The sequence below is a fragment of the Delphinus delphis genome, chromosome 1 (genome assembly GCF_949987515.2).
Source record: "Delphinus delphis chromosome 1, mDelDel1.2, whole genome shotgun sequence".
Classification (NCBI taxonomy): Eukaryota; Metazoa; Chordata; class Mammalia; order Artiodactyla; family Delphinidae; genus Delphinus; species Delphinus delphis.
The window spans coordinates 161,517,843-161,543,371 of NC_082683.1; the positions used below are offsets into that span (position 1 = coordinate 161,517,843).

At 39.4% G+C, this 25,529-nt stretch overlaps 1 protein-coding gene across 1 annotated transcript in view; it reads left to right on the forward strand.

Moving 5' to 3' along the window:
* The first annotated feature begins 6,755 nt into the window (after positions 1-6,755).
* The window catches only part of ACBD3 (acyl-CoA binding domain containing 3), a 33,336-nt gene continuing 14,562 nt past the window's right edge, over positions 6,756-25,529 (forward strand). Inside the window, exons 1-3 of the mRNA XM_059997418.1 lie at positions 6,756-7,084; positions 23,123-23,264; positions 23,910-24,050. Of these exons, the coding sequence (XP_059853401.1) occupies positions 6,799-7,084; positions 23,123-23,264; positions 23,910-24,050 (569 nt within the window). The 5' untranslated portion in view covers positions 6,756-6,798. The remainder of the gene's footprint in view (positions 7,085-23,122; positions 23,265-23,909; positions 24,051-25,529) is intronic.

The window sequence follows — 25,529 nt, forward strand, 5'->3', positions numbered from 1 at the left end:
AAGCAGAAGCCTTAGTCTCGGAGCATCTTTTGAATAGATCCTTGGAATCAGGGGCCTCCATTCCTAAACATTTAACTTCTTCTTACTGTAAGTGGAGGATATTACTTTATAATCATCATCATCATTATTATTATATGAATATTATTATTTGCAATGAAAATTGTCTTTCATTGCTAATGTTGATTAGATCTCAGTAATGGGATTACGGAAGCGTTTTTTTTTTAGATACAAATGTCTATGTCTTTGACTTCTTCTTTTTTTTTTTGACTATAATAAAGGAAAAATGCCCTTTTATTAATCTGATGTCCATTAATACCTTTGCAGCTGTTACATGAATGTTAGGTGTCTGGCGCATAAATGTATACACAGTGCCACAGTTGATAGATTTACACTGTACACTAGTCATCCCTGTCTGACTTCTTCTATTAGACTCACTTTTACTTTTGAACCTGAAGAAATATATATCATTTCATAATGGAAAGTGGCCCTTAAGAGTGTTTTGGATGTGAAGGCCTGAGAGGAATGATAACAGCAGCTATACTAATCATATCTTATCTGTTCAGGAATTTTACAGTTTCTAAAGCACTTTCACAGATATAAGTTAATTTAGGCCTTTCAACATCTTGTGATGGAACCAAGGCAGAAACAATTTCTACCTTTTATAGATAAAGAGATAGAGGTCCAGAAAATGGTCTTAAGGTCACAACACCTAAAAAGTGACAGGTTCGGGATTCCCTGGTGGCGCAGTGGTTGAGAGTCCGCCTGCCGATGCAGGGGACACGGGTTCGTGCCCCTCTCCGGGAGGATCCCACGTGCCTCGGAGCGGCTGGGCCCGTGAGCCATGGCCGCTGAGCCTGCGCGTCCAGAGCCTGTGCCCCGCAACGGGAGAGGCCACAACAGTGAGAGGCCCGCGTACTGGGGAAAAAAAAAAAAAAAGTGACAGGTTCAGTCTCTTGCCTTACCTACTCTGGCTGGCTCTCTTGTACATCTCTTTAGAATCCATCTCTTCCTTGTCATCTCCCTATGCAGCTCCTCTTCAGGATCACATGGTCTTCTCCTGGGCTAACAACAGCTTCTTTCTGAGCTCCCTACTGCCAGCCTCCCCTCCAGATTCTCCTTCCACCGCTGCCCAAGTTATTTGTGAAACTCCCTTGTATAAAATCCTTCAATGGCTCCCCATCATCTTCAGGACCATCTCTGGCCTACCCTTCTAGTCTCTGCACATCTGACCCCTCCTACCTCTTCAGGCTCATCTCCTGTCACTCCTCCAAGGCTAACCAAACATGCTGGTCTCTCTTAACCCTCAGGAAGTTAGCAAATGGTATTCCCTCTGCCTGGAATTCTACTTTCTTCAAATGTAAACATGCACAATGATCATACTTATCTCCTCTCTGAAGCCACCTCTAAACCCTCCTGGCAATATGCCATTCTCTTTCTTCTGCATTAGGGAGTTCCAAACACAAATGCCTACAGTGGCCAGGCAGGTAACAATATAAATAGAGTTGGTGTAAAATGATCACAAGCACCAGCTACAGGCCCATGATAAACATCAAGGACAGGGTCTATCACCATGGGCTGGGGGGATTCTCGCGAACTCCAGAGCATGTGTCCCTTCTTAAGAAGGCAGCCTCTACATAATTCCAGCTCATGGATGTCTAGCATCAATGCCAGGCTCAGTGTCACCAAATTTCTTAATTTTTAAAAGTAACTTTTACATTAAAATTCCAGATTTGGGGGGAACTCCCTGGCGGTCCAGCGGTTAGGACTTGGCGCTTTCACTGCCATGGGCCTGGGTTCCATCCCTGGTCAGGGAACTAAGATCCCACAAGCCGCGCAACAAGGCCAAAAAATAAACAAATAAAATAATGATTCTGTTAAAAAAATATTCCAGATTTTGAAATGCTAGCAACCCATTCAGATTTTTTTTTTTCTTTTTTTGCAGTACGCGGGCCTCTCACTGGTGTGGCCTCTCCCATTGCAGAACACAGGCTCCGGATGCGCAGGCTCAGTGGCCATGGCTCATGGGCCCAGCCGCTCCGCGGCATGTGGGATCTTCCCAGACCGGGGCACGAACCTGCGTCCCCTGCATCGGCAGGCGGACCCTCAAACACTGCGCCACCAGGGAAGCCCAACCCATTCAAATTTAAAGCACTACAGGGGCCAACCCTTGCAAGCCAAGTAAAAGACATTAGTGGGCAGGGTTCATCCAGTGGGCCTCCAGTGTGCAATCTTTCTTCTACAACTTTTTGGCTGCGTGGCTTGCAGGATCTTACTTCCTCGACCAGGGTTTGAACCTGAGCCCTTGGTAGTGAAAGCGTGGAGCTGTAACCACGGGACTGCCAGGGAATTCCCTCTCATCTACATTTTAATGGAACATTGTACATAACAGTGGCCAAAATGTACTAAACACTCACTATGTGCCTGGCAGGTCCTTTTCTAAGTGCTTTACGTGTATTCATGCATCCAGTCTTCCCAACAGCCTGAGAGGTGGTTACTATTATTATCCCCATTTTACAAAGGAGGAAGCAGAAGTTAAGTAACCTGCTCAAGGTCGCTGAGTTGGTGAGCGCGTTACAGTACTGGCAGCCCGCCTGTAATATAAATGCTTCTCTCGTGATCTCACCTACTGGACCATGATTCCTTTGTGGTCCACAGCCTCTCGTCTGTGTACTTCCTACAATGTCTAGTATAGGGGGCACTCCCTAAATGTACGTTGAGCTGAACTGATATTGCATGTAATAGATGTAATTATACCTTTATTCATTTACTCAGTAAGATATTTGGAGTGCCTACCATGTTTCCTGTCCTGTGTTAGGGACTATGGGAGTCCAGGGACACAGCCTTTGGTCTCCAGGTGCTTCCAGTCAAGGAGCACAAAATAATTATCATTACTAAAGTACAGTAATTATCATTACTAAATTAGACTAACTGCAAAATTTTACCAAGGACCGATTATGAATTCACGAGATAAAGCAGGGAACGTATAATTCAACCCAGTCTTTGTCTGGTGATCTAACCGTATTTCAGAGAAGATGAAAATATGTGGAGGGAACAAAGGGAAAGGTTGATTTTAGGGAAGAAACTTCAAAAGCATTTCAGCAATGGTAATACTTCATCTGGCAAATGACTGAAAGGGATAGAGCTTAACTGAAATTCACACAACAAAGTTGGTTGATTGAAAAGCGCTCTCGTATAGGAACAGACTTGGGGAAGATATTTGAAAGGTTTCAGAAAATATACGTTTTTGCTGGTTCTGTGTCTCCTCACATATAAAAGACAGGAGTGGGGAAATAGAGGTAGCTTCTCTGAACTGTTTATAGAAATCAAATTCTACTGTGACAAACACATTCTAACAAACACCTACTGAGATGGCTTGAGGGAGGGAGGCATTACAGAAAGGGTGAAGGACATGTCATCTTGATTGTGGTGATGGTCTGACAGGTATACGTGTATGTTAAAACTCATCAAATTGTAAACTTCGAGTACTTGCAGTTTATTTGACGTCAGTCATACCTCCATAAAGCCGTGGAAAAAGTTTCCTAGACTCTTGCTGTTCAAAATGTGGTCTGTGGACAGCAGTATCAGCCCAGAAAGCTTATTAGAAATGCAGACTCTCAGGCCTCCCTCCTGAGTCAGAATCTGCAGTTTAATGATACCCTTGTGTGGTTCTCATACACATTAAATTTGACCTCTTGTAGTGAATGTCTGGAACTCATTTCCTACCATGAGTTGTTAAAGGAAAATTATATTTCCTAATCTGTTTTAGGTCACTAAGAGCAACCACCTACAGGGCATTCTTTGATGGTTATATTAGGAAGAGGTTTATGTGTCTGATCTAGAGGATGTGCAGATTTTTCAAGAATGTTCAATATGTTAAACTCTAAAACAATAAAATGTCAATAATTACCACTGTATCATATTTTACCTGTCCATCTTCCTAGGTGTGTTCTGTAGGTTTTAATATTTACACTAAATTAAAAAAATTTTTTTTTCTGATTACAAAAGAAATGCTTATTGTAGAAAAGTTGGAAAACAGAATCTATAATTCCAGGAGGTAGAGTTATATTTACCCATCTCATTATCACCCTCAAAAGTTATTGAGTACTAAAGATAGAATACAAAAATGTAGTGTACTTATGACTTCTTGGAGGTTAGGCCTTGTGATATGCATATTTTTAAAGTAATTAACGCTTCCCTGGTGGCGCAGTGGTTAAGAATCCGCCTGCCAATGCAGGGGACACGGGTTCAAGCCCTGGTCCGGGAAGATCCCACATGCCGCAGGGCAGCTAAGCCTGTGCACCACAACTACTGAGCCTGCGCTCTAGAGACCGTGCTCCACAACAAGAGAAGCCATCACAATGAGAAGCCCGTGCACCGCAGCAAAGAGTAGCCCCCGCTTGCTGCAGCTAGAGAAAGCCTGCGCGCAGCAACGAAGACCCAACACAGCCAAAAATACAAAACAAAACATTAAAAAATAATAATTAAAGTTAAATCTAGGGCTTCCCTGGTGGCGCAGTGGTTGAGAGTCCGCCTGCCGATGCAGGGGACGCGGGTTCGTGCCCCGGTCCGGGAAGATCCCACATGCCGCAGAGCGGCTGGGCCTGTGAGCCATGGCCGCTGACCCTGCACATCCGGAGCCTGTGCTCCGCAACGGGAGAGGCCACAACAGTGAGGGGCCTGCGTACCGCAAAAAAAAAAAAAAAAAAGTTAAATCTAAAGATCCAAGCTAAGTGAAAAAAAATCACTGGGCTTAGAGTAAGAGAGTTTGTTTCAAGATGTGGGTTTACCATAGATCAATGAAGCTTAAGCTTCAGGGCCCCTCACTTGCACAGGCCACTTCCAAGGCCCTTGGAGAGGCCCTGGCAATATATTTAACAAATCAAATGTTTCTGTAAAAGTTTCTAAAGTAAGATATTTAAGACCACTGTCACATTGTATTCAGACTTCCATCACTTCTCTTCTGCATTAAGTGGTGCAGGAATGGCCACTGGCTTTTCTGAGACCTGACTAAGGGAACAATGATTGAATTAGGGATACATTTCATTTGGGTTTACTAGCGTGCATTTATGGTTTGCAGTCATTTCCGGCTACTGTTAAATTATTACTCACCGTGGGTGTAGGAATGGCTTTCTGGAATACACCTACTGCCCATTATGCCAGCTCAGCCAGCACCATGTCACAGAGGTGCAGGACTAGAGGGCAAAAGAACTCTGTGATGCCTGGCACAGGAATGTGATGCCATGGGCAGCAGAGGAGAAACAAGATTTGAAAGAAAAGGAGAAACTAGCCCATAGAAAATCCTTCCGACTGTCAGAAGTAAAAAATCCTTCCGACTCTAGTAGGGGATCAAATCTCTCAATGCCTAACCTAAAATAGAGGTTCTCACTCATCAGGAATCTAAGTAATGTCATATATACAATTATAAGTGCACCATACTTATTTTTGTTTGTATGGAATGGAATGGAATATATTAGAATTCTTGTATTTGTGGGACACAAACTTGCAGTTGTACTGTAGTGAGTCTCTATGTGAAGTCACATGTTTTATTCATCTTAATGGAGGAGATTCTGTCTTAACATAGCAGATAAATCTTGTCCTGAAAATCGCTGGAGATCCAGTAAAAACCAGGCAGAAAATTGCCATTGAAGCAGCCAGACAGTCCTGAAATATTATAGCTCATATGTGAGAGAAACTTGACACGTTTTCCCAAATTTGACAATAACCCTAAAAAAATACACAGTAATTCAGTAATAAGTTGTGAAGCTAAAATTTATAAGCAATTAATAATAAAAAAAGAAAGGATCACCATGCTAAAGACTGATTTCTCTATTTTCCTTATAGAAAACATTACAAAATAATTATCATAGGAAAAGCTGATCAAAAGTATACAGCCCAAAAGTGTGGGGAAAATTATCGTAACTGTTGCCCATAGTCTAGGAACACAGATAAATATACATAATGTTGTCAAGAGCTTTTTCAATCTTTAAAAAATAAATAAAATAATTATGTTCTGGATTTTTGGACGCCCTGTAGAAGTGTGTCAGGCAGTTAATAAAAATTTTATGGTTATCTGTGTGATGTTTGTGAGTTTTGTTAACTTTTCAAAATGTCACTTCTGAGTTCTTTCTCATTCTAAATATATATTCACTTTCCTACGTTTCTGCTCGTAATTTTTGTGTTTTTTACTTAATGACGGCCCCACAAATTGTAGGAGCTTCAGTTCCCGAAAAAACCAGGATGTGCCCTTCCACGACAGTCTCAGAAGCCACGGAATTTCTCTGCAGCCTCAGTTTCTTCTTAAAAAAAAAAAAAGGCATTTGCTCGGCATTTCCTTAGAATTGCCAGAGTTCCGCCAACCACACAACTCTCTACCAATGCGGAGGGTCTGACCGGAGGGGTAGGGAGCTCACCAGCAGTCACCCTCCCGTCACAGACCTTACTCGGGGTCCTTCTGACCCCGCTCGGCCCCTCCCCTGCCGGACACCGCGAGCCGCCGGAAAGAACGGCGGGGCGGGGGCCGCTGGGCTGTAGTACCCTCCCTCCGGGAGGAAAGAGGGCAGGAGGGGGACCGGGTGAAGGTGGGCACGGGGCGCTTCGGACCCGCGGGGCTAGGGGTCGGAGCAAGTGGTGGCAGAGCGGGTCCGACCGACGGATCGGGGGGGCGGGGCACCATGCCCGGGAGCCCTAGATTCTACTCAGCGGCGGAAGTTCCGGTGTCGGTAGGCGGAGGTCAGAGGTCAGCAGGAAGTCGATACGTGGCCACCGCCTGTCCCCGCCGAGGAGGCGCAGCAGGCGGAGATGGCGGCGGTGCTGAACGCAGAGCGACTCGAGGTGTCCGTCGACGGGCTCACACTAAGCCCGGACCCGGAGGAGCGGCCCGGCGCGGAGGGCGCCCCGCTGCTGCCGCCGCCGCTGCCGCCGCCCTCGCCTCCCGGGTCCCGCCAGGGCCCGGGCGCCGCAGGGGAGCAGCCTGAGCCCGGGGAGGCGGCGGCTGGGGGCGCGGCGGAGGAGGCGCGGCGGCTGGAGCAGCGCTGGGGCTTCGGCCTGGAGGAGCTGTATGGCCTGGCGCTGCGCTTCTTCAAAGGTGAGCCGAGCAGGCCCCACCCCCACCGCCTCTGCCCCGCCCCGGGGAGACTGGACCCGTCTCGTCCTCACCCACCCGTGCGGGACCGCGGTGACCGGAGCTGGGCTCTGTCCTTGGGGTTACCCGAAGTTTGTCACTACCCGCTTGGCCACTAGGTCCCACCCGTAGGGGCCTGGAACCTTGGTTTATTAGTCCGGGTCCCGCCTCCCCGAGGTTACCGGGGCATCTTACCTGACTTAGCTTCTCGGTTTTCCAGGAGCCTGGGTGGAAGAATGAGCCATCTCTCTCTCTTTCCCAGAGGTTCCCGTTCTGGGATTTTTTTTTTTTTTTAACTGTCGCATTCCTTTTCCTGTTTGTTATGGCTTGGCACGTCAGAACCACCGATTTTTGCCCTTTTTCCACAGTGGAAATCTTTTCATGGGTTTCATATATATACTTTCCATTCATTCTGGAGAGCTTAGGACTTGATCACCTGGCAGTACTGATGTGGCAGAGAGAAAGAAGTAAAGTATTAATCCCCCTTGGCTTGTCAAACTCTGAAGAGAAGGGATGCTCACTATGTAACTAGTAACTTCTAGATCGTTAAAATTTTACCTTATAAGCAATGTCCAAGAGTGAATTCTCAGATTAAGGTCTAAAAGTACCCTCTGTACTTCTCATAGAATTAATTGTAATAAATCTTGTCTTAGAGCTAGATTGTGGTGTGTGGGTTTTTTTTTTTTTTTTTTTTTTGGTTTTTTTAATTGGGTGACACCACGTAGTCAGATGGTGGTGGTACCAGTCACATGACCTTGTCAGTGGGAAAAACTGATGAGAAGAGATACTTAGATCTTCTGGGGTAGATGAGCAAGGAGAAACATCAGCAAATGAAACTTCAGACGTGGTTGCTAGGTTCCATATACATTCCAGAAGAGCATATTTATGACACTTTTCCCAGAGGGAGTACCTTTTGGAGTACATATCTTACTAGCTGAAGTTGAGTCGTTGAAAGTAGTGATACATTCGAAAGTTATTTGTTTTCTCTGAAAATGACTCTAATTGTGCAAACTAATGAAAGTCTTTTATAAATTTTCCAGAATATTTGGTCATTCCCCTTCATTGCATTTTTTATTAAAAAGTTTACCCTTGAAATATTCATCGTCATTGCATGATGAGTTCAGCTCTCCGTGCCAGCTTGGGGAATTGGTAATGGCTAATGGGTTTTGGATCACTTGACCCTTAGGTCACTGGCTTGAATTTAGAGTTTCCTGAGGTGATGATACCACTTATGTAAAAATCTGGTGGTTTCTGTACAATTCATATAACTACATTTTACTTAAAATTTTTATTCTTGGAACTTACTTTTCCGGTGTACAATAAGATTAAAGTATATTGTAGCAGAATAACATGTAAGAATAGAAAAGAATGAACTTCTTATACTAACTTTCACCATATAACTAACAAAAAAAATAAATGGATAATTTTGTCTTCTGAGTCTGTCTTATTTGAAAATGGTAGTAATGTCTTCTTTGAAAGATTAAAACACTCTTCCCCCCCATTATTTATTTATTTATTTTGGCTGTGTTGGGTCTTCGTTGCTGCAGGGCGGGCTTTCTCTAGTTGCGGCGAGAGGGGGCTACTCTTCCTTGTGGTGTGCGGGCTTTTCATTGAGGTGGCTTCTCTTTGTTGCAGAGCACAGGCTCTAGGTGCACGGGCTTCAGCAGTTGTGGCTCGCGGACCCTAGAGCGCAGGCTCAGTAGTTGTGGCGCACAGGCTTAGTTGCTCCGCGGCATGTGGGATCTTCCCAGACCAGAGCTCGAACCCATGTCCCCTGCGTTGGCAGGCAGATTCTTAACCACTGCGCCACCAGGGAAGTCCCTAAAACACTCTTAATGTGCAGTAAATTTAGCATTGCTTGGGAGTCAGGAAGCTCTGGATTCCTTTTTTTGGGCTGTGCCGCGCAGCCTGCAAGATCCCAGTTCCCCGACCAGGGATTGAACCCGGGTCACGGCAGTGAAAGCGCCAAGTCCTAACCACTGGACCTCCAGGGAATCCCTCTGGATTCTATTTACCATGTACTCCTAGACAATTAACTTTTGTCTTCCAGACTCAGTTTGTTTATATATAGAGATATAATATGGCTGGATTAAATGAAATTTGACATCTCAGATTTAAGGTTTAGTGCTCTAAACCTAACATTATCTTAACATGTTTGTTGAGTGGTAGGATTCCTAGGGGAACCTGTAATTTGGGACCTAGTTATCAGTCACCTTAAAGAAAAAAGCTACATTGATAGTTATGATTTACTAAGTTCCTAAGTTAATCTCTCAAAGCAATATCCAAGTACTTAAAAGGAGAAATAACAGTCTAGCAATCAAAAGCTCCCTTTCTGCATGGATCATTACATGTTAGCAATGAAGAAGCTATTAGTATATGAGGTTCCTGAGTTGGGGTTGGGGGGAAGGATCTAAAAACAGTCAGAAGAATTATGGAAAGTAGGGTGAGTCGAGTGTTGTCTGCCTTTGTTTTAATGTGTGAATTTTTCCAGCATAATACTTGGCATTTTTATCAGTCTTGCAAGGACTTTAATAAATCACTATTTTGTGGTTTTGTATCTCACATGAATTAGAAATAACATTACACTTTATCTTTTACTGTGGAATAAATATGAATCGTGATAGCATGGGTATCTTTTTCCATTGAAAATAACTTGGATTGGGAATTAGGAACCCTGTTTCTCATTCTATCCCTGTCACAGTGATCATAGGCCAGTGACTGAACCCATTGTGTCAATTAGCTAACCCTCTTAGTTTTTGAAGATAAAAGTAAAATAATAGATGAAAATACTGGAAAATGTAAGTTAGCATTTTACCATCTAAGCTCCAGACATTGTTGAATCCTTATTATGGATCAAGTTTTATGTAAGGTTACCACTGTAAATGAATAGTATATTCCCTTTTGCTATTATGGAACTTAGAGTCCAAAAGAGGAGTTAAGGACCCAGTGGCAACTGCAATACAATGTGGAGGATCCAGAGAGCAAATGCCATTCCAGAGAAGGGGGAAGGCAAAGAGCCATGAAAGGGCAAGACGTGTGTCGGGGAAATGGCAAATAGAAAGTAGGTACTGTAGTTTGATGGAGAGAGCTGGGAAGGTAAGTTGGTGTCAGATCCGTGGAAGGACTGGAATGCTATTGTAAATAGCCTTTTTGACAGCAGACAGTGAGGAACCATTGAAGGTTTTTAAAAGGAGGAGCAAAGTTGCCCAGTTCTACTTTAGGAAGATTAAGCTGGTTTCCTTATCTCTTTAGGTTAAGGAATGAATCAGCTGGCTTTATTGTAGCCTTTATACTTCTTGGATAGAGTTAACCTGGGGAGTTGTGTTTCAGTTTTTAGAGTTCTTGGGGGTGAGTTTTTCCTTCTCTAATACTTTGTTGCCTCACTCCATTAAGCTGGTAGATGGTTGCATTAATTTAAAATTCCAGAGTGATAATTGCCACCAGTTATTGAGCAGATGTTCACTAAATATCAGGTACTATTTTGAGAGCTGTATATATACTGTTTTGTGTAATCCTCTACAAGCCCTTCAATGGGGGTGTTATCCTGGTTTCTTAGTTGAGAAACTTGCCCTATAGGCCCGTTAGTTACCAGTAGTAAGAGGCAGAGTGGGTCCTGGGTCTGTCTGATTCCAAAGGCAGTTCTTCCCACTATAGGAGATGAAAAGCAAATAGGAACCTTGCTTTTTGATGGTGTTCCTAGGAAAATATTCAAAACTACCTACCTTGTTGCCTTACCACGTTTTAGAACTTCTTTAATATATTTGCTTGAAAATATTAAGAGCTAATGGAAAGATATTGTTTTTCTGCTCATGGTCACTTTATCGAGAATCTCTTCAGAGATCTGGAAAGGTAAAGTGTGGGAGAATCATCTGCTCTAAATTCCTACATAACATTGTTACCCAGTTTCCAATTTTGGTTGTTATGAAAAAATCCCTTCCAAAGGACTGAAGTAAATGTGCCCATCAAAAATATTGATAAATGCTAAATCTCATTGCTACTAATACATTATTAGACCTTTTGAGAGGCCTGCATTTAGCCAACATAATGATTGTGTTTTACTCTTGGTAAATTGAAAATGGATGTGTGATTCATTAGCAATTGAAAAATGGTAATGTTCTAATTGTCTTTCCTTCACTGTAATACTTTTCCTCACATGCTATTTGGTTTGGGGTACAGCTTAAATAAGAAAGAAAAGATAAATGCTTCTTTCCCATTATTAGGTTTCAAAATAATGAGTTGTCTCCCTTAGCAGCCTCAAAAGGTGACAGTTTTCAAAATGTTATATACTCATGCATGTAAACCTTTTTTTTTTTTTTTTTTTTACTTAGGCTCTTATTATTGAGGCTCAAATTGTATGATCTTTAGCAAGTGGTGGCCTCTTAAGATTGGCTCCTAAGTTCCTTTGACATGACTAGTAGTCTTCTGTAGCTTCCTTGGTATCTGGTATGATGAGATGTTCCAGATTCATCGTATACATTTCCTGCCTCCATAGGAATCAGCCATTTCTCCAAAGAGACATGGTTCCTTTAGTGGGAAGTGGCATTTGAAGAGCCGTAATCTAGGTGTTAGCAGTGGACGCTCATTGCTACTGGATTGGTCGTTATTTCAGTAGACAGATCTAGGGTGTGTGTGTGTGAGGGGAGTGATAAGTTTTTGAGGGTGTGATATGTGAAAGGAAGCTGTAGTTGAATTTGGAGGAACTTAAGTCTAGGACTCAGTTTCTCTGTGGAATTGTTAATGAATTTCCACTAGCATTGCTGTAGATTACACTGTGTTACGTTGCTGATAGCAGAGAAGCAATCATATGTACATACTGAATAGTTCCATTTCCTTTTGTCCTCTTGAAACATATGCATCTCCAAGAACTTTTATAAATGGCTCCATTAATGTTTTAAAATACTGTACAACTGTAATTTATTCTTTGGTAACATAATAATTAGTGTGCGCCTCCTGGACTTAAGTGGACTAGCTTCAGATAAATTCAAGTTTAATTGTTACTATTGAATATCTATTAAATTTTGAGTTTATTTTTCCCTTCTTTATTGTCTTTATCTTTAGGTATACATGTATAGCGTAGGAGGATGTAATAGACCTAAGAGACACTTATAAGAAAGAAAATTATAGCCGCCAAGAATAGTAATGCCTTTTAAACATCTGCTTTTTTAATTTGCTATTTCATATTAGATTTGAGCTGAACTAAAATTTTCCTTTGAATACTGGATTCAAGGATATGTTTATATATGTGTATTTTTTGTATATATTTTTGTATATGTGTATATTTTAGTGTAACTGATTTAACATTTGCCTGAGGCCTCCCCTTTATTTACTGCACGTGCAGAAAAGTATATAAATCATAAATGGTGCTTGATGAATTTTTACAAAGTGAGTACACTTTGGTAACCAACAACCAGAAGGAGGTAATGTTTACTGTTATCAGTTAGCTAAAACGAGAGCTACTCTGGCTCAGTATTTAGGAAGTTGAGTTCTGGAGTGAACACTACCTGGGGTACTTTTTCCTAGTTTTGCCACTCAGTTGTTTAAAATCTGCCTTCCTTTACTCAAATTGTTGTAAGAATTATAAGAATTGTGTGTGTGTGTATATATATATATATAAACTCTTAGCAGAGTACCTAGCAATTGGTATTCTGTGACTGCTTATGTTGTTAAAGAGGAGAGATTACCAAGAATTTATTAGAGAGTGTGTTGAATTTATGGGGGGGAGATCAACTTTTATTAAGCACTTTGTACATGCTAGACAGTTTCCAGAGTTTCATACTCATTAACTCAGAAATACTGCATTTATTATACTTTATTATAAGTAGTATAAGAATGTATCAGTTTATTTCTCAATTGAACATGGACGAGATGTGGTTTTAATTTTAATATTTCTAGAAGATGGATTTTATTCAAAGTGTATTCTCTGCCAGGCAACAGTGATAGGGCCATGAAAGAAAACAGATTTGAGCTTAGGCTGCTGTGGGGGAAATTCTGTATCTGCAATGAGAGAAGGGGGAGGTGGTCCTGCTATCTTCCACACAGTTCAGACAGTCCCTGGATACTGCTTTCAGTTTGAGGCATCATTCTTTAGGGTTAAAGACAAAATGGAGCTCATTCAGAAGAGAGCAACTTGTATAGTGTGGGAATTCGAATCCCTGCCATCATTATCATAATAGCTGCTGTTTAATGAGTGTCTGCTCTACTCAGGCACTGTATCAAGACTTTGGAACACATTATTTCTAACCCTCACAAGAAATGTGAGAAGTTATTATCTCCATTTTATTGATAGCAAAACTGAGGCTAAGAAAGGTTATCTGTGTCTGTGTTATATACTTAGTATAATAGCAGAGCTGGGTCTTTAGGAGGTATGTATGAGTGAATAAGCTGGGAATATTTAGCCTAAAGAATAGAGAACTCAGGGCAAATATGATGTACAGTATTTTGTGGCTTTTTTTGAGGTCTGATCTGTTAGATGTGTTTTATTTAATGCCAAGGACTAGAAATAGACCCTGTGGATAAAATTGAGACAGATCTACTCAGAATAAAGACCTAAAATAAAAATCACAGCTATCCAAACATGGAATAGGCTGTTTGAGGCAATGAATTCCCATCACCAGGAAGTGTTCAAGCATACGTTAGCAGTAACTAGGTGGGTATGCTTTGATTTCTTTATCTTAATCTTTTATGTATCTACTTCAGGTTTTTTCTTTGTTGTTACCGTGCGGCTTATATAATATAGTTATACTATAAAGTACTATACTGTAGTATAAAAATATAGGTTAAACCGATGACTTCCATAGCATACAGTAACTCTATTCTTTCACTTCTCCCTCCCTCACATTTTAGACTATTGATGTTACAATATACACCTTTTTATATAGTGTGTCCAGTAACAAATTATTGTAGAGCAAGTGGTTATGTAGAGAGGATTTGAACTTTGGTTGTGCAGTTCAGTCGTCTATCTTTAATATCCTTTCCAACCCATAGATTTTATTGGCTTTCATTTCATCAAATAAAGGCTAGAAGGAACATTGAAATAATTTGTTACCTTCCTCTATCTTCACCTCCAGAGAGAAGAGAAAAATATTTCTCAGTAAACTTACTCTGACAGTTGACATGTGAGACTAATAACTTTTTGTTTAATTAACTTCAGATGGAAGGGTAATCTTTCAGAGCTTTGGGCTTGGTAACTGTGATTATAACGCTATTATCAAATTATTCATGCTGTCTTACTAGAACTGTAAAGTTAGATACTTACGAATTTAATAGAAATGTAATCTAGAAGCCATTTCTCTCTTTATTGGGAAAATGTGTTACCACAAATTTAGTGGCTTAAAGCAACACATACTGTTTTATAGTTCTGGAGGTTAGAAGCTCAAAATGGGTCTCACGGGGTTAGAATCCAGGTGTCAGCAGAGCTCTGTTCCTTCTGGAGGCTCTAGGGGAGAATCTGTTGCCTTTTCCAGCTTCGGGAGGCCAGCTGCATGCTTTGGCTTGTGGCCCCTTCCTCCATCTTCAAAGCTAGCAGCATAACATCTTCAAATCTCCGTCTGACTCTTCTTGCTCTCCCTCCATTTATAAGGACTCTTGTGATTACTTTGGGCCCACGTGGGTAGTCCAGAATAAGGTCAGCTGCAATCTTAATTCCCCTTTTTCCTGTAACCTAACATATTCACTGGGATATAGGTTCTGAGGATTAGATGTGGATATCTTTGGGGGGGTAGTATTACTATGCCTACCACATGTTATAATGTCTTCTGAGCTGATTACTGAAATTGAGCATATGAGTTTACTCCTTTTACCTTTTTATCAAAGTGAAAACCAAGGCAATTTGAAAGGTCAAGTTGTGCTATAAAATTTATAAGGAAAAATAGCCAACTCAGTCTCTCTTTTTTCCCATCTCCAAGACCTTCTCCCCCAAGGCAACCACTTTCCATTATTTTAACTGTTTCTTCTGGTATTTGTCTCCATTTTCCTGCTGCTTCTTTTAATTTATTAATTATTATTATTTAAATATTTATTTATTTGGCAGCATCAGGTCTTACTTGTGGCACGAGGGATCTAGTTCCCTGACCAGGGATCAAACCCAGGCTCCCTGCACTGGGAATGTGGAGTCTGGACCACTAGGGAAGTCCCTGCTTCTTTAATTAAAAAAAAAAAAAAGAGAAAGAAAGAAAAAGAAAAAAGTAGCTTATACATGTATGCCTCTCTCTTCCTTCTTCCCAAATTCTTAATTTTATAATATCACATTTGTGATTAAATCAGTGTCAGTTGTTTCTATTTGTGTTATTCATACCTGAGACAGATCTTGCACTTTGATTATATTTTGGTTCTCATGCAAACTCTTTGTCTTTTGTGTAGTTAGAGGTAATTATCATTTTTTTCTCTGTCCTCAGGTAAACTCTTTTTTTTAAGAGACATCTCTCCTAGATATCCTTAAATTTTTGATTCAGTCTTAGCTTTCTATCTTGTGAGTCTCCGCCCACTGTCATCCTGAAAATTACCTTCAACTCTCTGTGGTGTTGGAATTCCTTCTCCTGGAATTCCTTATTTTCTTTTAGACTTTCTCTTTTCCTGTTGGAAATTTCTTTCAGCCTTTTTTTTTCCCCCATGTTGGGAGCTTTCTCAAATGTCCGGTGATCCTTGGGTATTCATTCTTGTTAAAGGGTGAGGCACTGGAGAGCCAATTGTAACCTTGAGTACAAGCTTTTATTGTAGGTAATGAGGCAGAAGTTTCATCGGGGAACCCTCGACATCAGTGTCTTTCAAACTAGTACGTGTAAGTCTTTTATTTTGTGCCAGTTTTTCATGAAAATATTCCTGTCTCCTGCCTGGAGTGTATGAATCTAGTTGGCCAGCATTTAGGCACTAGACAGGAGAAGGGAGGGTGGGTGGAAGTTGTTTACCATTTACCAGCGTAACTTTCATTTCATTTCTCTTTTTAGTCCTGCAGTTCACTCTCAGGCTGGTGTTCTCCTACCTGGAGTATCTGTGATTCGTGTTCTCTAGTGTACACATCCAGACCTCTGCTAAGTAGGGGCAAGGTAGCCATCTGCCTGCTTGGGATTGCCAAACAAAATGGGAGGTAGGGGTACCTGCTTTTTAGATAGTTTTTATTTATATACATATATATGTGTGTGTGTGTATTTATTTGTTTGTTTTACTTCCTGGCCACGCCCCGAGGCATGTGGGATCTTAGTTCCCCAACCAAGAACGAACCCGAGCCCCCTGTATTAGAAGCGTGGAGTCTTAACCACTGGACTGCCAGGGAGGTCCCTAGATAGTTTTTAAACCAAAACCCCTGTTTTTATCTAGACTTCAGCTTTTAAAGAACCTGGTACCTTCAATTCCCGAGCCTTTCCAGGGTTCTCTGAATTGGCTTCCTTTTTCCTTTTAGTGGGGTTTCATTGAGGATCAGATGTAATTGTGTGTGTTCAGTTCACCATGTTTAACTGGAAGTTGAATTTTATGTTTTCAATCCTTTTAATTATATTCGAATTTTTAAAATATTTAGAAATCATTTGGCTTTTGCATTTATTTCTTCCTTTAGTCCAGGGTCAGTAAACATTTTCAGTAAAGGGGCAGATAGTAAATATTTTAGGCATTAAGGACCATATATGGTCTGTGTTCATATTCTTTGTTTTTTGTTTGTCTATTTCTGCTTGTTGTTTAACAATTCTTAAAAAAGATAAAAAACATTCTTAGCTCACAGGCCTTAAAAAACAACTGTGGGCAGAATTGGTCTAGTTTGCTAATCCCTGCTTTAGTCTGTCTCCTTTAGGTAAAATAGATTTTTAACCTGACTTTTGGTCTTCAATTTTATAGAAAATAAACTTTTTAATATAATTGTTGCTGGACAGATGCCAACAAGTGATCCCTTTTAGTCCATTTGATTGAAAGTGGCTAGCTCTGTACGCACGCTTCTCCAGGTAGTAGCGATGGTCATTTCCTGCCTTTCATTGATGTGTTTTCACACGCTTGCATCTGAAAAATAGCTCTGCCGCTTCTTTCCAGCATAATTTATATTTGTCTTTTTTTGTTGCCATAGAAAGTGCTTTTCCAAATTGATTGAATTTAATGACTTTGTACTAATTAACTCTGTAAGTGCAGGGACCGAGGATGATGCCTCTCTTCCTTACTGGCAGGACTGAAAGAGCTTTCCTTTGGGAATATGGTCTTGGCTAAAGATCTTTGAGTTTCAGCAAGGCTTTTCTGTCTGTTGCAGTTATGGTAGTTATAACTTCTTTCCTGCTAACTACGTTTAATGCCCTTGGAACCAGAAATAATTTTAGGAGAGGGAATTCCCTGGCTGTTCAGTGGTTGGGACTTGGTGCTTTCACTGCCAGGGCCTGGGTTTGATCCCTGGTCAGGGAACTAAGATCCCACAAGTCGTGAAACAAGGCCAAGTTAAAAAACAATAATAATAATAAATAAAATATATTTTTTAAAAAAGAAATAATTTAGGAGAAAATTATTCTCATCTAACGCAGAAAAACTAAATAAAACAAACCTTCGTGGTGTGTGAACTAGAGCCATCTGAAGAGTAGGAGAGAAGTAACTTTTTTGTGATACTATAATAGTCTGCCTAATGATATTGATTGTGAAGGGTTTTCATTTTCTGTTTTCGTTGAAGTTTAGAATGTCAACATGATGTGGGCTGTCCTGTACTAAAGGTGGTTGGGATTCTTAGTATATCCTTCTGGGTTTTGTATATTCCTCAGGAGAGAATAATTGATCTGTTAATCTCGTCCCAAAGGCTGAAAAATAAGTTGCCTTGACTTTTTTTTTTTTTTAACATCTTTATTGGGGTATAATTGCTTTACAATGGTGTGTTAGTTTCTGCTTTATAACTGCCTTGACTTTTTAAAAAGGTTTGTTAAAAAAGAAAAAAAGCATATGTGTATTTGATATAAAAGTACATATGCACATTGGAAATCTGTGGAAATAATAAATGAATAAAGAAAAAATCTGTAATCCAATCTTTCAGAAATAATTATTAGTATTAACATTTTGGTGTGTTTCCATTTCTTTGGTTTGTATGTGTGTGTGTGTGTGTTTAAGACAGATTTAGTTCCCAGCTAGAATAATGACGAATAAATTGAAGATTCAGTAATACGTATTAAAGGAAGGATTATAGCGCAAGTCTTAAAACTAGCAAATGCATAAAAGATTCTATGGAAAGGCCAGTAAAATTCGCAAGATTGGATGTACTGTTTTGCTCATTTTCACAGAACTTGACCTGTACAGTCAGTTTCTTCTTTAGAGAGATTTGTTGGGTGTGGTTTTGGTGTGGTGAGTGCCTGTTTACAAAGCGTGTGCTTAGTGCTGGCGTTCATGGTGGTGAACAAATTTATGTGAGTGCTTGACAGAAACTTACACTTAAAAACATATTCCCCTTCTGAAAAATTAATTCCGTCAGGCATAAAAAGGGCAGATGTTAAAATGACATCCAAAAATCCTGAAACCCCCCCTCCCTCTGTTGATGAGTCACCTTTTAGGGTCAAGGTTAGCCTAACACCTTGCTGAATAACGGGTACAGTTTCCTTGTTGACTCACCCTCTCCCATGGTCCCCGATTCTAGTTTGAAATAAAGGAGCAAATTTATCACCTCATAAGAAATGGACCCTCCCTCCATTAGAATAACTTTATAGTAGTCATATTTTTAAAATATTTTTTTCATACCCACTAGTCCTATCTGTTAGCTTCAGATCATCTCCCTAAAGCAAATAAGAATTCTTGTGTGTGTATGTTTGAAAATTGCTGTATTACATGACTACTCAGAAAAGTGTTTGGTCTTCCAGTGAATAAAGTTTCCATCTGACTTTATCTTTATTGACGTTTATTTGGGTCAAAGCAACCACTTTCATAGAATTTAGACTTTTTTTTTTTAAAGGAAAAAACAAAACAAAATCTCAGGGATCCTGATTGAACAAAACAAGGAAGTTATATTCTGCTATGCACTCTACCTCCACTGTTTCCCAGGCTCACTACACCTATTTTTTTCTTGAATGACCAGCAGCATATTTTTCTTTTATAAGGCTCAAGATAAAATGAATAGGTAGGTTGATGCCTTTTTGGTTTTAAAAAACAAAAACTTTCTAAATAATAATCTTTCAATTAATAGGCTAAGATCAAGGTTGGAGCTGTTTTTCAGATCATCACTTTTGGGGGAAGTAAGAAGAAAGTTGTCTGTGCTATGTTTCTCTGAGACATAATTAGCATAAGAAAACTTTTGGTGATTAGTATGTACAAAATTAAGGTAGATGGTAAAGGAAGCTTATGGGCATCTTTAAAATTGGAGAAAGGCTTTTTGGTAAAAAGTTGCCACTATTGTTTCACATTTTTTAGCACCCTAACATCTTAGAATACGGAGTTCTGATAAGCTAATTTTGTAAGAAAAATCTTAACTGTAATTTTTAAAAAGAAAGATCTATATGCGTAATCACCCATTTTTACATAGTTATAAACCTAGTATCTAATTTTTATTCTACTTATTTAAATTAATACATCATAAATATATTCTCTAAAATGCTAAAAAGCCCTTATATTGTTATTTTAATAGCTGTATAATCTATTCAATGGATTACTATAAGCATTGCGTTATTGTTGAATAATTAGGTTTTTAATTTTAAATAATGCAGCAGTGAACAGGTATAACACCGTGTTTCTTGCTAAGATAATTGTTCAAGGCTGTATTTAGAAAAGATTCATTGGGAAGTGAATGAAATAAGGAGCACCTCTTTTAGACTTGTTGGGTTTTATTTTTTATTTATTTTTTTAAAATTAACTAATTTATTTATTTTTGGCTCTGTTGGGTCTTCGTTGCCACACACAGGCTTTCTCTAGTTGTGTCTAGCAGGGGCTACTCTTTGTTGCAGTGCGAGGGCTTCTCATTGCTGTGGCTTCTCGTTGTGGAGCATGGGCTCTAGGCACATGAGCTTCAGTAGTTGTGGCACACGGGCTCAGTAGTTATGGCTCACAAGCTCTAGAGCACAGGCTCAGTAGTTGTGGCACACAGGCTTAGTTGCTCTGCAGCATGTGGGATCTTCGCGGACCAGGGCTCGAATCCGTGTCCCCTGCATTGGCAGGCGGCTTCTTAACCACTGCGCCACTAGGGAAGTCCCTAGGCTTGTTGTGTTTTACATGAAAGATAATGTAAAGATGTATTTCAGTTTTGTAAGCTCTCATCTGTTTTGCTTTATTTTGATTATATACTATGTTCGAATTAAACGTAACTACTGGCCCAACCTAGAGTTGGAACAAGTCATGTTATCACCTCTGACATAATTTTATTTTTTCCTTAACTCTAAAATAATTGTTCCTTTATCTCAATATAATTTTTAATAATTTGTTTACAGTATGTATATACCTGAAATATGCACCTAAACACAATTATATACTGTATTGCCAAGCTATACATTTTTAATTAAGCTCAGTAGTTTGTAAACTGCAGGAGGGCTATGAATCCTCGTGTCTAGCACAATGATTTGCGTACAAGGGCTCAATAAATATTTATTAAGTTGAATGAATGAATGTAAAAAAGGGCTTATAATTTCCATCATTGATTGAAATAGACTTCTAAGAGTTAGATTTTAAAATGAGGATTGCGTTTTAGTTGGTAAATATAGACCTATGGATAATTCTGTTCTAAAAGCTTTAGAGGAAATTCCTACTCTTCGTGCTAATTGTTTAGTGATACTGTTTGCTCAGTAGCAAAGACAGATGGCAGGTCCGCAGGTTTCTGAGTTGTTTTGATTTTTATTACATAAGTAAGGTCAGTGCCACAGTTTTGTCTTTTTTCCAAATATTACATGAATTCGTGCTTGTTGAAAAAAATGCAGATAGAAGTACGTATGTATAATTCTTTTCAGTTCCCACCCACAGTGTTGCCAATCACTTCCCCAGAGGCAGTACCTCTTAACAGTTTAGTTTGTTCTTCCACATATTTTCCTTTGAAAGATTAAAATGTTTCTAGTTTTGGGACTTCCCTGGCAGTCCGGGGGTTAAGACTCCACACTCCCAGGGCAGGGGACACGGGTTCGATCCCTGGTCTGGGAGCTGAGATCCCATATGCCGCACGGTGTGGCCTAAAGAAAAAAAAAACTATAAAATGTTTCCAGTTTTCAATTTTCTGATCACCACTCCTGATCTTAGCCCCCTCCCACTTTCTCATTCTTATCTTTTTAGTGTGACTCCTTCTAGATCTTTTTCTTTGCATTTACATTCATATAAATGTACCTATAGAATATATATGTGGTATGTTGACATGTATTTCATCAATTCTAAGACTTACTATTATTTAAGAAAGAAAAACTTATTTAAGTAATTTAAGAAAGAAAAACTGCCAATGATAACTGTAAAATACAATAGATTGTAAAAGCTAGTCTGATTTTAGAGATGTTAAAGTGTGGGTAGCAGAAGTACTTAGAATTGAGGATATATATTTTGTGCTATGATTGTATGTAGTTTTCTGCAGCTTGCTTTTTTCATTTAACAGTGTTCCCTTTATGTGTTTCATTTATACCACAGACTGAATATGACACATTATTTAGCTGTTCCCTTACTGATGAACTTTTAATTTGGTTACAGTAACAAGAAAAGAGCGCTGCAGAATATCCCTATATCCACCTCCTTTTGTGTATTTGGGAGTGCTTATCAAGGGTAGATGATGAGAATTGGAATTATTGGACCATAGGGCATCTACTTATAATTTTGGAATATATTGCCAAATTTCCTTCCAAGATAACTGTAACAGTTTATACTTTCAACATTAGTGTATGAGAATGGGTACCTGTTTGTCCTGTTCTTACCAACTCTTGATGTTACTTAACTTTTTTAAACCTATCTGATGGCATTTTTTTAACCTATCTGATGGCAGAAAGCATCTTAGTATCTAATGGTTTCACTGTCCATTTCCTTGACTAGGGAAATTGAGTATCTTGGCATGCTTATTGGCAACTTCTGGTTTTTTCTTCTCCTCTGAGTTTCCTGTTCATATCCTTTTAAACCATATTCTTCTCTCATCATCAGTGATTTTCTTTTGGTGACCTCTGTGTACATGGATAAAATTTGTAGGCAAAATATACTACTTTCTACCTCCTGTTTTGTTTGTTTTGAAATTTGGTAATCTCTTATTATCATTAGAATCAACTAGTAATTAATCCTACCATTTATCAAAGAAGTAGAACTATTCTATAAGGACTTCCCATTTACCCAGTTTCATACTACTTTGGAATGTTGTTGGTGGTAGTTAAGTCTCTACAGGTCAAATTGGCTTCTCTCATAATAGCCCATTGGAAATCTGCCAGAGCCAGCCATAATATGAAGGAAGTAAAAGTATCTAACAGTTATTACCATTAATACTATCCTGTTACCTCTGAAGTATCAGGGGACTTTTCACTTTATTGGTAAACAGACTAAGAGGTTAAATGGTCCTACAGCTAGGAAGTGTCTGAGATGAGATCTAAACCTAGGCTGTCTGATTCCAAAGACCCTTCTACCACATCATAGTGCCTCAGTGGGATGGAGACTTTTTGAATATAGCCTTTCAAAGTATATGTAATTGTCTCTTATGTTAAAAGTGCTTGATATAAAATTATTTTTTAAACTAAGAAATGATTGCTGAACATTTTTAACATTTGTAAAATATGTCAAGTGGTACACTAGTACGTGTGTCCCTACTGTAGCTTGACAGATTGGTTTCTCTTTAGTAGTGGCTTTTTTTTTTTTTAATTTAAATGTAGTTGATTTACTCTTTGTAGTAGTTTTAACATAAATATCAGTACTTAAGCTTTATTTTTAAAAAATTAATTCAGCATCAAGTGTTTCTATCTTGGCTTTGACTATTAAAATTTAGTACTTGAAATTAAAATCTCCCTATAGTGGGGTTTATATATATCACAGGCAATTTGTGATATACCTTACAGCAAAATTTCAACATATAATCCTGAAAATTATGTACTTTGCCAGTGCTAATTGTTTTCTTTGTATTTATTTTTCTTAAAGAAAAAGATGGCAAAGCATTTCATCCAACTTACGAAGAAAAGCTGAAGCTTGTGGCACTGCCTAAGCAGGTTCTTATGGGTCCATATAATCCAGACACTTGTCCTGAGGTTGGATTCTTTGATGTGTTGGGCAATGACAGGAGGTAACGGTGTTTTATTGTATAATGAAGTTAATGAGAGTAATGTTGAAAAGGGTGCAAAGTAAATTGATTAAGATGTATATAACTGGCTCGTTAGCTTTAGAATAAGAACTAAACAAACATTTTTGCTTGCAGCTTTTGGAGTCTTCAGACGTTTATCTGTTTTTGGCTCGGAGATGTTTATGGCTAAATATTGTGGAAGAAGTTTACTCATCTGTTTATGAACATACGACAAGTACAGCTTCATTTGATTCTTCCTAAATGATATTTAAAAAGCCATTTACAATGTAGTAATTGATTCCCTTATTGGGACATACAGAGTTGTGACAAGAAGGAATATATTAAGCATTTTATTCAGTTAAGGCTAAACTATGATATAAGAAAAGTAAAACTTTGATACCTTTTACTGGTATGGAAATTGTCAGCAGTGCAGTTAAATTGTGGTTTACAACAGTAAGTTTGGTTTGTATGTGGCATATCTAATTTAGTAAATCACTATATGCTTGTTGAAGTTTTGAACCTTTTGTTTATAGTAGAATCATTCTTCACTTTAGTTATAATTGAGACTTGTTCATATTTAGGTTTAAATTAAATCAAATTCTCATTCTATTAAGAAGAGGAAGTAACTTTTCTTGTTATTCTTCACAGGAGAGAATGGGCAGCCCTGGGAAACATGTCTAAAGAGGATGCCATGGTAGAGTTTGTCAAGCTCCTGAATAGGTGTTGCCATCTCTTTTCAACGTATGTTGCATCCCACAAAATAGAGAAGGAAGAGCAAGAAAAAAAAAGGTGAAGTTTGAAGGCACAGAATACTTTATCCTTGAGCAGCCTACTGCATAGTATACTGATGCTTTTGCTTTATGGAGTGTTTTAAATCAGGTGTCTTAGTTCCATTGGATCCCCACTTCTTATGGCAATTGCTCAAACTTTCTGATGTGAGCAGGTGTTTTTATTATGAGTTTTGAGGGGAGAGGGTTGGCTGCTTCCGTCTGGCTATACCTTTAAAAGTAACCACCCATCCATCATGGCAGCATTCCTTTTGTGTTGCTACACTAGGTTTCTGGGCAAGCACAGTAAGCTCAGCCACTCCCTTCCTCCTTACCCTCTGGTCTGATACACCCTTTGCTGCTGCCTCCCTTGGGTTTCTAGAATATTCATACTCCGTATCATGGTTATCAGCTGTGCTACGTGGTAGACCTTATATAGGCATTTCATATTGGCTCTGGCTTCCAGATGGCTTATTATTTCCAGAGGTTGCATGGGGAGCTGCTGAATGTGCTGTTTGTATGTTTATGGGATTCTCTGTCATGATTGTGAACTCAACAGAATTATAGTTAGCCCTTTATTTATTTATTTATTTTAATACGTATTTATTTGTTTATTTGGTTGCACCAGGTCTTAGTTGCAGCAGGCAGGCTCCTTAGGTGTGGCATGCAAACTCTTGGTTGCGGCATGCATGTGGGATCTAGTTCCCTGACCAGGGATCAAACGCGGGCCCCCTGCATTGGGAGCATGGAGTCTTAGCCACTGTGTCACCAGGGAAGTCCCCCAGCACTTTATTTATCTAGAGGTTATATTTTCAAGAACTTTGACAGTCCAAAATTTCTAGGTAATGAAAATAATGCTGTAACACCAATTTTCCCTCAGATTATATTATACTTACTTTAGAAACAGTTGGTTCTCTGGTTTCCCACCTTAACCTGGATTGGAAATAACATTAGAAGAGAAAATAGCCTAACAGTGAGGGAGGAGACAGAAACCATGAAAAATAGATGCAAGAATGATAAAACTGTGGCAGTCAGGGCTAATGTGAAAGTAAACTCTCTATCACTGTATTATGACGTGTACAGTTTTTATGCTTGTAGTTATAACTCCTGAGTTACCAAGAGACAGAGTATTGGGTGTAATTTATTTCTCTTTAAGCGAATAGAAAATACCTTAATACATTTCCAGAAGATACTTATCCAAAGGAAGATAGTTTTTAGCCAGAGAAAAAGTTTGATTCCTATGAGAATGGAATGAGGTTCCTTTACTGGAATTGATTTATGTGCTGCAGTCCATTGTGTAGTGATATTGGATCACTGAGGTGTAGCTGTGTCTTTGGAAGTAGTATATATTGCTTTTAAGGTCTTTTTTAAAAAATATATTTATTTATTTATTTGGCTGCACTGGGTCTTAGTTGCAGCATGTGGGCTCTTTTAGTTGCAGCATGCAGGATCTAGTTCCCTGACCAGGAATTGAACCCGGGCCCCCTGCATTGGCAGCACA